Source organism: Scleropages formosus, chromosome 18 (assembly GCF_900964775.1).
Source record: "Scleropages formosus chromosome 18, fSclFor1.1, whole genome shotgun sequence".
Lineage (NCBI taxonomy): Eukaryota > Metazoa > Chordata > Actinopteri > Osteoglossiformes > Osteoglossidae > Scleropages > Scleropages formosus.
In genome coordinates, this window is record NC_041823.1 from 9,597,151 (window position 1) to 9,612,316 (window position 15,166).

General features: G+C 42.5%; 1 protein-coding gene across 3 annotated transcripts in view; it reads left to right on the forward strand.

Annotated features, from left to right (window-relative positions):
• cobl (cordon-bleu WH2 repeat protein) overlaps positions 1-15,166 on the forward strand; it is a 57,340-nt gene that overhangs the window by 22,180 nt on the left and 19,994 nt on the right. Inside the window, exons 5-8 of one of the 3 annotated variants that reach the window (XM_029246030.1) lie at positions 1,789-2,017; positions 3,689-3,733; positions 4,526-4,611; positions 8,105-8,290. In XM_029246030.1, the coding sequence (XP_029101863.1) occupies positions 1,789-2,017; positions 3,689-3,733; positions 4,526-4,611; positions 8,105-8,290 (546 nt within the window). The remainder of the gene's footprint in view (positions 1-1,788; positions 2,018-3,688; positions 3,734-4,525; positions 4,612-8,104; positions 8,291-15,166) is intronic. The other 2 variants (XM_029246031.1, XM_029246032.1) reach the window with 2 other exon arrangements.

The following is a 15,166-nucleotide window of genomic DNA, read 5'->3' on the forward strand; positions in this document are numbered from 1 at the left end:
AAGGAACCCATGCAAAGGTAGGCCTGTGCATCATACCTGCGGAGCGTTTGGACTCTGCGTTGCGAGTGCCTTGTCTTTCTCCATTACCACCGTGTGAATTTTTCATGAACACCTTACCTTTAGTTACCATGCATTATTTCTGCACTATTCTTAGGGCTCATTTCCTCTCCTGCATGCTTTCGGACTCGGCCGCTGCCCGCTAGCAACAGCATTATCTGATTGCGCTGAGTCAATGCTCAGTTGTTACTGGATACGTACAGTTTAGAAGTTCTTTGTTTTGCTTTGATATGCTATGCAATCGTTTCGAAATCGCTAAGGCAAAATCGTTACTTTTTGATGATCTGCATGACACTGGACTATGATCAGTTATATGTATTTTATACATTCAATCCAATTCGGTCCAGTTCAGTTTAATTTATTGACATTTTAAAGAGTACGCTTCTCACCAGAGTGATACAGAATGCCGAACAAAGTTGAAGTACTGAACAAGGTTACCGAAAATAATCCAAAATTGCAGTTATAACTCATATAAATAATATATATGTATATTATGTATATAATAATAATAAATATACCAATGGAGCAAAGCAGCTGGTAACAGTGGTGAGGAAAATAGCGCTCTGGGGGTCCAAGTACCAGTGGGTGCCCACCCCTCCTGGGCATTCTACTGAGACGAGTCGGCAGCGAAGTACACAAAGCATCCTGGGCTGGCGGTAGTTCTATGCCATAGCAGGGTACTGGTAAAGGACAGAAAAGGAAAAAAGTGATAGCAACTAACAACATATAACAGGTACAGTGTAATTACGCTGCTATGTAACAAACAAGAGTGCACAGTGCACAGTGAACAGATCAAGGATAGCTCTACAGCAGGTACGCACATTTAAAGTGTGTCTTAAACTTGGATTTAAAGGCTGGGACTTATTTAATTTAAATTTTAAGTAATTTCAATTATTTAAAAGGTCATTTGAAAAGGCAAGACTGGAGCTTCCACCCCACTGTTCATTCAGTACAAACTGCAAATTGACTCCAAACAACACATACTGTGTGTTTCTGAGTTTTTTCTTCTATTTAACTTTTGACTGCATTTTTTAAATGGTTTCCTTGCTTTGTTGTGTTTATGTATTTTTCTTTCTTGACTTTTTAGTGTTGTCGTATTTGAGTTTGAGCTGAGGAAGGAATGCCTGCTTGTTTTGATGTTTCTTTCATATCCGTGACTGCTGTGGTTGAGAGGAGTGTTTCTAAGGACGGATCTCCTGTGCTCTTGGCGGCACTTTGTTTATGCCTCAGTGCGTGATGTTATCAAGAGCGATACATGGGGAAAGAGCGAGGTTTGCTTTCGCGTTCTGTGTAATGACACAGCATAGGCTGCTTAGAGCAGATTCCAGCAGCTGTCGCATGGACTGAGCCTCCCTCCGCACTTTGCTTAAGTGAGTTAGTCTCACCGGAGGGCACGGTCAGGTTTTGCGGATACAAATCCAGCTAATCAATCAGATAACGAGCTTCTCTGGGTCCTTTCACTAATGACTGAAAAAACACTTTCTCCCCGAGCTAGGAAACGCTATGTATTTTTTATAAACGTAGAAGTCATTTGAGCTGTTAACAGGAGAACTGCAGTACAACCCTTAGGATAAAATTTTGCAGCCTGCCCATTGTTTTTCTGTAAGTCAATATTCAAAATTGGTTGCCCTTTTTATCATCTCCCATTAGAAATAATAAATGTTGATAGAACATTGTGAGAACATTTGAAGGTGCTCACAAATTATAGGCTGTCTCTTCTCTTCTGGGCAGAAAACTGTGCGCCTCATTGTGAACTACCACCGGACCCAGAAGGCAGTGGTCCGGGTCAGCCCCCTAGTGCCCCTGGGCAGCCTAGTGCCAGTCATCTGTGAGAAGTGTGAGTTCGATCCCAGCCACGTCATCCTGCTCAAGGACAACATCAGCAACCATGAGATGGACTTGGACAAATCGCTGAATGAGCTGGGGGTCCGGGAGATTTACGTTCTGGACCAAAAACTGGGTGCGTTCTCCTTCTCTAATTGACTCTTCGGCAGTCATTCTAGTCACATCAAAATCAGCGCGAATGAATTTTCCGTGTCTAAGTACTTTAACACATTGTGTATTTGCAGTATATTTCAATGCAGGTTTCATGTTCCTTTCTTATAGGGGTGTAGTACGGGGTCATCAAAAGAGGTTGCAGTCATTTTAAATGTATAATTTTACTGCTTACTGTTGTACTGATAATACCAAATTAATGAACTGGAGGTGAAAAAATATACTACTTGAAATTGTTGAAAAGTTTGGTTAATATCTCAATATTATGTATGTTTGTATTCACATTGATTACAGTATGTGTTTTTTTCAAGTTCTGCAGTTTTTAGATAATGTGATGTAACTATAATAATTTCATAAATTTAAGCATGGCATCCTTTTAATCTATTTAGCTATAATATCTTTTAGACGCTCTAAAAGAAATAGCTCACTTACTATTGGCTGTATATCATTTTGGTGCAACTACTTTTGTCTGCAATAACAGTATCAAATTACTGCTGAGTAATATTGTTTACTTTGGTATAATACCAAAATGTGTACTGAAAACGTCCTCTCTGCTGTGCATTTCAAGAGTACGTACAGACATCCCTCGTGTTACAACGTTAATTCATAACTTAAAATCTGCTCATAAGGTGAATTCACCTAAAATTAGTTCTTCATCACCAGTAATTGAAATGGGTAGAATTTAATAATGAATTCCTGATCTACCAATGGTTTATCCATTTTTTTTCACCAAGCATGCTGGATTCCTACCTTGTATTTCAAACACAAGTAATATCTAATTCACAGCCATGTCCAATATATGAGAACACTGCCACTGAAGACAATTCTCATGAAATAATAACTATTATCACTTATAATGCTTTTAGCCCCTCTTTGCTGGGCTATTCATAAAATATATTATGCAATAAATGAATTGTAAGCTTTACGCCAATGAACAAGGCTTTCCTTTGCCTTCTCAACAACCTACTCTTTTTTTTTTATTTGCTTTAGTACACATTTTAAAGATAGATGGTGGTTTTCACACACACTGTGTGAAACCGCTTGTCCCAAGTGGGGTTGCGGTGAGCCAGAGCCTAACCCGGCAACAGAGGTCATAGGGCTGGAGGGGGAGGGGACACACCAAGGACGGGACACCACGCTGTCACAAGGCACCCCAAGCAGGACTCGAACCCCAGACCTACCAGAGAGCAGGGCACAACCGAGCCTGCTGCGCCACCATACCCCTGATGGTGGTTTTGCACTATCACATTAAGTCACACAATTTCTGAGAGATGCCTGTAAGTAGGCACACGGCTATGAGGAGATGAAGCCACATTTTGCATAGGGGTCTGGGAGACTTCTTGCCTTGTGAAGTGCTGGATCTTACCAAGGCTTGAATTATGAAATGGTATTTCTCTTCATGTAATTGAGTTGATACCTCATTATGCACATTCTAGGGTACAAATTTCACATGTTTCTGAATACAATTCCTTGTTCTCGTTATGTGGGTGAACACTTTGTATGAGAGCATGACGCATAACTAAAATCTTTGAGAGCTATTGAAACATTTTCTTTAATACCAGTGATATAGTGTTGTAAATGTGACCCTTTTCTTTGTAAAGTCTGAAACGTTGATTTAAATTGTGATTGTTTCCAGTTCTTCAGGCTAAAATGGCTTCAGCGCCTGTTCTGAATTACTCAGGTATCGTTTTGTACTGAGCCATTTTTCCAAAGCAACTGTAGATGCATCACGTGCAGGTAGATTGCAGCTGCTTGCACGTCAGATAACATGGCTTGGCTTCTTTAGCTCCCCCGTGCTCATCGGATCTGTAAAAATATATATTCATGCCTGTGCTGAACCGCTGTCTTGTTGTCTCACTATCTTTCAATTACAAAATTAACTGTACAGGAAACATAGTCACTGAATAGATACAAATTAATTTCCTATTCAAATGGTTCATCATCATTTGAAAGCTGTTTTTTTTTTTTTTTTTTTTTTTTGCTTTCTTGCTCTTTTATCCTTTCTGCTTCTCCGCTGTCAGTGATGTAGTTGTTGTCTTTGCACAGAGCTAAGAGATGCAAGTTTTGAGGCCTCACTCAGGTTCCTTTGACAGGTCTGATTAGTGCAGCTGTAGCGACACCTACTGGTGGAGAGTGGAACAGCCTGTCTGGTGTGAACAAGTGCCTCGAGATAACCTTACCAGTTGGGCAATCTTAGCTCATGTGCAGCTGGAAACACAATATGTTGTATTGCATGAACAGATTTGCCGGCCACTTGCATTACATCTGCATATGGTATATGTGACGTGCGCGTGATGTAATGGTATACAAGTAGCTATTTGTGCCGAGTTGCATATGCCCCCTAAAGTAGCAAGGGACATTAGGACACTTTCCTAAGGAATGCACGTTACCCAGCGGCTGTTTAATAATTCATGAGGGCAAAACATGGATCCAGTTTGTGTTACTCTGACTCTCGTTGCCGCTCTTCTCGCAGAATCCTTTCGCTCCAACACGCTGAGCAACAGTTCGGATAAGAAGGGATTTCTGGGGTTCTTCAATTTCAGCAGGCAGAAAGCAAAGGTGAGAAAATCATTATCATCTGTTCATTTGCATGGACTTTACCTAAAATGACTTTTTGTCACGCAGAATGCATTGTCTACTGTTAACTATAAGATGTGGAAAGTATTATCATGTGACTTGTTGAGAACCTATTGATTTGGTTTGTATAATGTAGCAATAGGCGGCGTTTGATTCTCAAAAAAAAAAAGTTCACGTTGTGTTTAAAGGGTTTCTGATGTACCAAATAAATAAAAGTAGCCCGATGCCCTAGCCAGTAAGTCCTCAGCACTTTCTTTCTGAAATGTGCAAAAAAGAGGGGTATTGAATGACATCAGTGAACATAATGCCCTTTAAACTCATCATAAGGCACAAAGCAGGATTTGAATCCCAGACCCACCAAACAGCGAGACACTGGACAAACCCGCTCCGCCACCACACCTCCTAATGCTAAACCACAGGATTGATGGAGAAGCCAAAAGCAAGACCCTTTCTTCATAAATGCCTTAAAATTCTGGGATTTTTTTGGAAATGTAATTTTAGAGTTTTAATTGCATACAATTTTTTTCCTTATTTTCGTGGTTTTAATATTTTCTTTGCCTCTGGTGCCTGATGGGAAGTAGGGCACCAGTGATACTGACACTGAAGTCTTTTCCTTCGAGACTATTTCTAGTAATAAACAGTTCCTATAGAGTCCAGTAGGTGGCAGTGTTCTCAGCCTGTGCAGAATCCCCTACCAGCTCTCATTAGCGTCTTCTGACTTTATTCCCATTATAGAGGCTGTGATCAGTGTGTCTGTCCAATTGTACAACGTTTGCATTAAAGGAGCTATAAGTTGCCCATTTCACTAAAATCCCACTCCGCTGCTGTATATACCATCTCCTTTTTGTCCCATTGGTTGTAATTTCTATAATCTGAATAAAATCATCAGATCCAGTTTTTTAAATTACATTGATGTTGTAACTGCCGCTTCGATGGCGAAACCGTAACATCAGTCCTTCTTATTGATTTGAGATGTATAAATTAATTAATTCAGTTAAAGTGGAAAAGATAAGTGGTGCCTTTAGTTTCCTCCGGGTGCTCTGGTTTCCTCCCACAGTCCAAAGACATGCTGTTCGGGTTCCCCCATAGTGTGTGAGTGACAGAGAGTGTGTTTCACTGATGTATGGATGAGTGTGCCAGTTTAAGTAGTGTATCTAGCAGTGTAAGTCACCGCGGTGAATAAGGTGTGTGAACAGAAAACACAGTTTATTGGAAGTTGCTTTGGAGAAAAGTGTCTGCTAAATAAATAACTGTAAAGTGGAACGCGTAGTCCTTCACAGGTGCGAAGAGTAAGCTCTTTGAAAACTCGTGCTTGTAATAAAATAATTTTCTTAATTCTTACTGTAAATGATTCTTTTTAAACTGTGTGGAAAAAGCTCTTCACTGCAACGTGTTTAGCACTGATGCAACACACCTGCAGCTGCATTGGGTTTGAACAGGAGCATCTTGAGGACCAAAGTCTTCCTGGGGATGCAATGGTGGAGGAGACCCACAGAGGCAGAGAAACGGTTCGTCGGAGAAGACAGATACACTGGTTTCATAAGAAATATAAATTGGGGCACAAATCTCATCATGTAATTGGGGCTTCAATCCACAGGTCACTTGTTGCAAGTTATGGAAGCAGGTTCCAAACGCAGTACTAGAAAAGACTTTGACCAGTTTCTTGTGCTTCGAAAACATCTTTTCTCTGTCTGCTCTCAGACACACATTCTTCTCTGAACATTGGGAGTTCTTCCCATTTTCCACTGGCACTACATGGGGATCTGTCACTGGAATGAGTCTCATTTCCAGCATTAATCCACATGCATTAATCTGTTCTCCCTGTGATGAATAACTGGGTTATGGAAGCAAATTGCGAGGGGAGCAGAACGTCAGTGAACGTCAATGCCTGGGGCTCCAGCTGCACAGGCTGATTGCTCGACAGCGTGTGTGGATCCTTAATTATAGCATGATGGCAAAATGCTTGTTATTCCTTTTTAAAAAGTGATTTCTCTCATAGAGAAACCTCTGGGTAAGAAAGTAAGAAGTGTAAGACAGAAAACGTCAAAACAAATAAAACTGCCCTCGCAGTCCAGGTCAGTGCAGCGTTACAGCCGCAGGGTGCACTATATGGCAACATAAGAAAAACATTTACCTTTGCATTTATAATTATTTACTCAGCAGATCCTTTTCTCCAAGGGGACATACAACTCAGAGAAAACAGAAGTGCGTTTCACTACCGGTCAGATACAGATGCGCGATACTGGAAGTACAATCACACACACACACACACACACACTTTCAGAACCGCTTGTCCCATACGGGGTCACGGGGAACCGGAGCCTACCCGGGAACACAGGGGCGTAAGGCCAGAGGGGGAGGGAACACACCTAGGACGGGACGCCAGTCCGTCGCAAGGCATCCCAAGCGGGACTTGAACCCCAGACCCACCGGACAGCAGGACTGTGGTCCAACCCACTGCGCCACCGCACCCCCTGCGGAAGTACAATCAGTTTGTCTGATGTCACAATTCAAACAGCATATATTACAGGCGTAGCTGCATATAGAATTGGTAGAGTGCTTTTTTTTCTTTTTCAACAAAAGATAATGAAGGCAAAAGGCAAATTTATGGAGCAGATAGATTTGGAGAGTCTGAAAGAAGTTTTGAGACCCAGCTTGAAAGTTGAGAGGGATTCAGCAGTTCTGAGTGAGAGAGGGAGCTAACCGGAAGCTTTGTCGCACCCGCTTCTGTTTGTAGTCACGCATTTCGCTAATGGAACAAATTAAGTAGAATGACCACATACCCAGTGATCCTCAGAAGCAGTCGCCCTTTAAACAGAAATAACAGCTACCGAGCTCTGTAAATGGGTAAATAAATATAAATACCTTGGCGTTATAAGTGGCATTGGAGAAACTTGCGATCTAAGTAGATAAATGTTAATGTAAATGTAAATAGCCTCTGACTTTTCCATTCAGGTGGTCATCATTGACTTAGGAGCAAAGAGAAGGGAAGCTGCTGCTTTCCCTGCCACCAGGACCTGTCATCTGCATTGCGTGACCTTTTAAATGTCACCAGTTAGCAATCGGCCACCAAATAACAGGAAACGGGCAGCATCTTCTTCTTCCTAACCTTTAAATTTGTTTGCTCATGCATACATTCTTTATACTAGGATATAAAAAGTGAATTGGATGCAATTTATCATTCTGATTTTATTAAGTAACTAACACCAAAGTGGCAGGTTTTTTTATTTATTTTTTAAACAAAAGTGGTTTATGGTTTATAGATACACTATATAATGTATATAACACATATATACTGTATTATTATTATGTGTAGCTACACGTTATACATACTATATATTTAATTACATGTTTTACAATATTCATATTAGTTTTGTCCAGATTATTATAATCAGGCCCGCCGTTTGGGGTTTACTATGTGTGGTTGTGTGTTACCTGGTGGAGTACCATCCTCTCGTCTGTTGTTTGCTTCCAGAGCAGCTTCAAAACTCCAAGCAGCCCCTGCATGGAGGCGCGGCCCAACACGCTGGGCCAGTCGCAGTCCGTCATGAACATCCCACGCATGTCCCCAAAGGCGGAGCTGAAGAAGCGCCGGGCACCTCCACCCCCTCAGCCCACGCCTGCCCTGTGTGAAGTCCGGAGTTCTGTAGAGAGCTGCCAGGTGAGGCCACCTTTTTACTTATAGCATGACGCTGATGATTTTTCATCTTATTCCCTTGTCGAAAGTGGAGAACCAACTTTCTGAAAAGCCGGTAGAACCCTTGCAAGGGGACAAGACCCATAGAGCTAAACCGGTGTAGTCTAGGAAGTTGACAAATTCACTTTTAACAACTTGAAAACGGACTGTTTTTACGACTTAAACTATTATCCACAGTGGTAAGCGGTTGATTCCCGTTCAAGAGGTCAAAGGTCGTGTATGGTTTGTGACCATATCTGTACTCATGGTAACATCAAGGTTTATCAAGAACATTTCTTTATGTATCTGAATATTTGGCTCCCTGAATACATTCCAAAGACTTTGCTTGGCTGGATGGGGTACCATTTTTGTTTATAATACCGCTTTTTGTATTTCCTGATGCTATATCCCTATCGAGTTACGTGGCTCATCTTGAGGTATATGTACTATTTCACTCGCTCCCCCTGTTATATTTCACTGACGAATTTTTCAAGATGCCTCATTTTTCAGTTCATTTATTTATTTTTAGCAACATTTTCTTCACCATCTAAAATTTCTATCTGCTGTGAAGAAAAAGCCACCTGTGATTCCATGTCCAGCCAGTAGTTGGCAGTAAAATGCACCAAAACAGTATAGATCTGTGGGACCACCTTTATTTAACTTGCTTCCACAGCATTTACAGCTTGTACCTAGTGTTTGCCAGAGTTTGTGATCAGTAACAAGATGAGGAACATTATACATGCTGATGCAATGAATCAGTCAGCAATTGGCATTTGTTAGCAGTTTGTGGAGAGACAGTATATTTTTATTTTAAGTAATTTTAATTTAGCTCAAAGCTAATTGAAATTCTTACTTGAAAAATTTTACGTTACAAAGTGTTATTTATTACAGGTATATCCAAGACTTTTCATAGCCTTACCAATAAATAAATTGAGGGGAATTGTTTCTTAAAGGTTTTGTTTAGGGGGGTGTGGTGGCAAAGTGGGTTGGACCAGGTCCTGCTCTCTGGTGGGTCTGGGGTTTGAGTCCTGCTTGGGGTGCCTTGTGATGGACTGGTGTCCCGTCCTGGGTGTGTCCCCTCCCCCCTCCAGCCTTATGCCCTGTGTTGCCGGGTTAGGCTCCGGCTCCCCGCGACCCTGTATGGAACAAGCAGTTTCAGATGATGTCTGTGTATGTGAGATCTTATTGATTTTTGAAGATGAAAATGTTCAAATATTGCATGCGATGAGTTGGTCGCTGGCATTGAATGGGAGGTTGTAGAGATGATGTGATTTTATTTTCAATAATTTCAAATGGGTTTTAGTTTTAACGTAGTTCCAGGTTCATAAAAAAAAAGTGCTACAATGTGATGTAGCGGACTCATGTTCAGTATGTACCTTGCCTTTCCGGAATAAACTCTGAACACGGTGACAAAGCATTGGATAAGTTGTTCTTGATAATGGCTGGATGTAAGTGTAACAGAATATGTTTTATTTAAAGTAGCCTTGTCTGAGGTGTTTACAGATTACAAAGTGCAATGACGTTTGCGTTACTGAGCTTTTATTGATGTTAAATAGAGGCAAAAGGTGACAGTGAAGTTGCGAACAAATCAAGTTACGAACAGACTTCCCAGCTGCGTTCATAAGCTGAAGAGGAACATACCAGATTACATGTCACTCATATACTTGCACCAAAACATGACCGTGTTGGCATCACTTGAACAACATTGGGTGGGTTTCTGCTGCGTGTAGGGGTCTGCTTATTTGCCCTGCCCGCATGTGCTTGATCTGCCAGCACCCATTCATCCCCTGCATGGCACACCAGGCCAGGCGTGAGCCGGTCGGCCTCAGGAGCCCTCGTCCCCTGGGAAGAAGGCTCTGGAAAGAGCTGTGCCAGCACAGAGCAGTGAGCCAGGCCTGCTAAGCAATAACCTAAAAATAGATTTATTTCTTTGGATTGCTGTAGTTACATTCAGCTGTGCCGGTGAATATATGTTGTTTTTATTATCTGTTATTATTTTTGGGTCCTCCTTATTTCAACTTTTCCCCACATTTTTTTTTTTTTTTTTTTTGCAAGGATGCATTTAAAGTTTTATAATTTTATTTCAGCTTTAATGTACATTGTGCTTCTGTACACTGCTAATCATAGACATTACCTCGATATAGAAGGTGTGGCTCTTTTTCCTGACTACGTGGAAAGAATAGACTTAAAAATAATTCCTTGTTATTGCAGGAAAACAGTTGAGGGTTAGCTAATCTGCGGTCTGCTTTCTCAAATGTGTCTGCAGTTAGTTTAAATATTATTATTGTATGTGCCAAAGTCTGCTCAGTGCAACGATGATTCGGGAACTTATATTTTTCTTGTAATCTATAGCCCTCGATGTTTAAAAGCCGACTGCTAAATTTCAGCGCACGTGATTTAATTATAATTAAAAATGGGACATATTGACATAAAATGTCAAAAAAAGTAGATGTTTTTTCTTTTAAACGGCTCCGTGGAGGTGTGTAAAGGTTAAGGATTGATCATTGCGGTTATTCAGTGTCCTCCACTGACATAAAAATATTTCCAGTATTTCCACTCCGGTGCGGTGGCGCAGTGGGTTGGACCGCAGTCCTGCTGTCCAGTGGGTCTGGGGTTCAAGTCCCGCTTGGGGTACCTTGCGACGGACTGGCGTCCTGTCCTGGGTGTGTCCCCTCCGGCCTTACGCCCTGTGTTGCCGGGTAGGCTCCGGTTCCCCGTGACCCTGTAAGGGACAAGCGGTTCTGATAATGTGTGTGTGTGTGTATTTCCACTCCACTCCATCAACAATAGTGTCATTATTGCACTTCTATTCTGACAGTCCTTCACTGCAGCAACCCAGAAGTGTTTGTTTGTCTACCGGACTTTTACACCTGGATTTCTTTCGGTTCTGTTTAAGTTCTGGCCTGTTTTCCATACCTTTTTAGTGCTTTTTAGGATGTTTCTAGGAGAAGCAGGCTATGAGGAGACTAAACTTAGAACCAAGGTAATAAGGTCCATGAATCAAGCAGGACTGTGTTTCAATGTAAAGAGCAAACACATTTTGAAATTTGAATTCATTTTGGCAAATTCTAAGATTGTGGCTGAGTGAAAAATTCAACCATATTGTTGCCATCACCCCTAATAATACATTTTATTATATATTTGCCACGGCTTATTTTCCAGGTGTGCATCACTGACATATGATACACTGCTGATTGTATGCCAGTTACAAGCAAAATTACATGATATTAATGTGTAATAAGCAGCATACGGTTGACCATTAAAGGAAAATATGTAACAATTACAGTAAAGGATTTCCATAACGTTCCACGATACCGTGATGATCTATTAGCATGTATTTGCTGGTATCCATCACTCTGGGGACAGTACAGTTATGGCAATGTTGAGGTACCTGTGTCCACAAAATAGTATTCATATTTGAATTTGTATGTTTTATGTAAGGGAGGTGCAGTGGTGCAGCGGGTTTGGCCGGGTTCCTCTCTCAGTGGGTCTGGGGTTCAAGTCCTGCTTGGGGTGCCTTGCGATGGACTGGCGTCCTGTCCTGGGTGTGTCCCCTCCCCCTCTAGCCTTGCACCCTGTGTTGCTGGGTTCGGCTCTGGTTTGCCGTGACCCCGCTCGGGATAAGCAGTTTCAAACTCTGCGTGCTTTACATAACTCATTTTATATACTGAAAACAATGGACGATTTGCTAAAGTGAGACACACCCAGCTCCACCTATAGCCGTGAAATATGCGTTGCCGTCATTATGTACAATTACTTCATATCAAAAGAATAGTTTAGTATTCATTGTTCTACTCACAGATTTTCTGATTTGTAGACAACCGTTTTTCTAGTCTGCTAATTTGTAGACATCACTGCGGCACCACTAATAGGTGCGTACTTTATGCTGAGATTTTTGCCAAGATTTTTGCAATACGTGATAGCGTGCCAGATTTCTTTCATGTACGGTTCGTAATGCATTAGCTTGCTGGGCTTTGTTTCATTCCCAGAACAAACTGTAACTACAGTAAAGCAAGTGAAATGGGTATTATATTTACATTCACATTTATTCATTTAGCAGATGCTTTTCTCCAAAGCGACATACATCTCATAGAAAATAGTTTGTGCATTACATTAGGAGAAAAAGACATAGCTGCAGAGGTGTGATTAAGTACATTTAGTGTGTTTCTTTCACCATGTGCACCGACGTTCATCACACAAGTAGCTGCATAAAAAGTTTACCAGAATATCGCCGATTCCTAATCGCCTTCCTAGTAATTTTCTTTATTTTTTTGACATATATAAACATTTACCTTACATTGCAGGAGTGGCTCAGTAAAGGTGATCATGAACATTTCTATAAATGTGTAAAAATGTATAAATATGTAAATATACCTTACATGAATTTAAGAGATCATGGGCATTAGCAAAATGTCCTTTTTTCATGAGCGTTCAAGACGAGACAAAAAGACCGCTGCCCTTCTGGAATATGGACCGCAAGGACTGTGGATTCACACCTCGGGACACACTCCTCCATAATTTATTCCAAGCATAGGCGCCTTAATGGCACTTGTCCCTAAGTGCAGTGCTGTGGCAGGTCTCACAGCTATTTTTACATGCAGTTATTATACCTGGCATCATTATCACAGGCAAGGCAGGTGAAGAACCCAGTGTCTCGCTTGGCTGAAAAGCATCCTTAGCAGTAACGTACAAAAAAAAACCTGGATAAACTTGTTCTTCAGTGAAGGAGAACAACGGACTGGCTGTCACCCGAAGCTTCCTCGAACCCTCCAAAAACGGTCCCTAGCTGTGCACTCCTTGACCCGTCCTGGGAAAAGCGGCGCTGCGAAACAGCTGTCGCAGACGCAAGTGTCACGCGCCCCTTGTGATCCAGAAATCCAGCAGCACCTGGTCTGATCGTTCAGACCGGACATGTGTCAGCCTTCACGGCAAACGTGTTGGCTTCGCGCAATTTTCAGGTTAATTTATGATGAAGCTTTGTGCTTCGGTTTAATTTTCTTCCATCGTTTGCCACCTTCTCATATGGTAGGATACACGCTCAAGGTCTGATGCACTTGCTTTGTGGTGCTGTGTCTATACTGAGACACTTTGTATTCCTTGCTCAAATTTGAGGCAGTTGGTAGTGTAGTGGTTAGAGCTGCTGTGTTTAGACCCAAAGGTTGCAGGTTTGAATCCCAGCTACAGTTCCCTTGATCAAGGTACTTACCCTAAATTACTCCTGTAAAAGGGGGGTGCAGTGGCACAGTGGGTTGGACCGCAGTCCTGCTCTTTGGTGGGTCTGGGGTTCAAGTCCCGCTTGGGGTGCCTTGTGGCGGACTGGCGTCCTGTCCTGGGTGTGTCCCCTTCCCCCTCCGGCCTTACGCCCTGTGTTGCCGGGTAGGCTCCGGTTCCCCGTGACCCCGTAAGGGACAAGCGGTTCTGAAAATGTGTGTGTGTGTGTGTGTGTGTGTGTGTGTGTGTGTACTCCTGTAAAATAGCCCAGGTGTATAAATGGGTAAATAATTATAAAAAGTCTAACATTGTAAATGGCTTGGGAGAAAAGCATTATGAGTAAATGTGATCTACGATGAGTTGGGGGGGTATGGTGGCATAATGGCACAGCGGGTTTGCCCGGGCCCTGCTCTCTGGTGGGTCTGAGGTTCGGATCCTGCTTGGGGTGCCTTGAGACGGACTGGCGTCCTCCCCTGTGTCTGCCCCCCCCCCAGCCCTACGCCCTGTGTTGGCAGGTTAGGCTCGAGACAGGTAGCTTCAGCCAGTGTGTGTGTGATCTATGATGCTGGATGTAGTTTACAGGCTGTGCTGACAGAAGTGGTGGAGGGACAGCAGGTAACACAGTGGTTGGAGCAGCTGCCTTGCAATTGAAGGGCTTGGATTTGGAATTCTGCTTCTGTTATAGTACCCTTGGGGGGGGGGGGTTGGTACTTACCCTGACAAGATACAGTAGAAAATACCCAACCTAAAAAATGGGCTAATCATTGTATAGTACGTAGCTTAGTACAAAGACCAAACAGTGTAAGTCACTATGGACAAGGTGTCAGCTAAATGAAAAAATCTGAAAAATAGTCTTCAGGTTGTGCCTTTTCTACCAAAGTACTGCCGATGTTTGCGGAGCAGTTGTTAGCCCCGAGAACAGGGACATGACGTCAAGAATTCTGTGGTCCTCAGCCCTTCGACCTTTGCTTCTTTGGACCGGTTTGAGCAGTCTGGCCGAACAGTAGCACGAAGGACATTGTACCGCAAGGCCCGAACCAGAAGTTGATCGAAAGGGGTCAACACAAACAGACACATTTTTGGGCGCTGCAGGCTGTTGTGAAAGGGATAAAAAAATCTGTTGCTTTCAGATTTTAAAATTGGACGAGTCTACCATATATGTTACAGTGGATAATGGACACTCTCTCCAAAGCAGATCTACAAGGTCATCATGGATTTTGCTGTCGCCCAATTGCATGTGCATACTTGCGTAAAAAAATATTTTTCTGAGAATTGTTTCTTGGGGGCACGGTGGATTTGACCGGGTCCTGCTCTCTGGTGGGTCTGGGGTTTGAGTCCCGCTTGGGGTGCCTTGCGACAGATTGGCGTCCCGTCCTGGGTGCGTCCCCTCCCCCTCCACCCTTACGCCCCGTGTTGCGGGTTAGGCTCCGGCTCCCCGCGACCCCGCATGGGACAAGCGGTTTCAGATAATGTGTGTGAACTTTCCTTTTTTTTTTTTGTTTACATCACTTGCACAACAGTCACATGTAGCACAGCTTTAACAGTACGTACCTGACATTGGCATGATCTCAATGCAAGCGATCATTTGTCACAGTGGCAGAACCTTGCTGCTAAAAAAATAAAAAACACACATCACTATCTTCACTATGA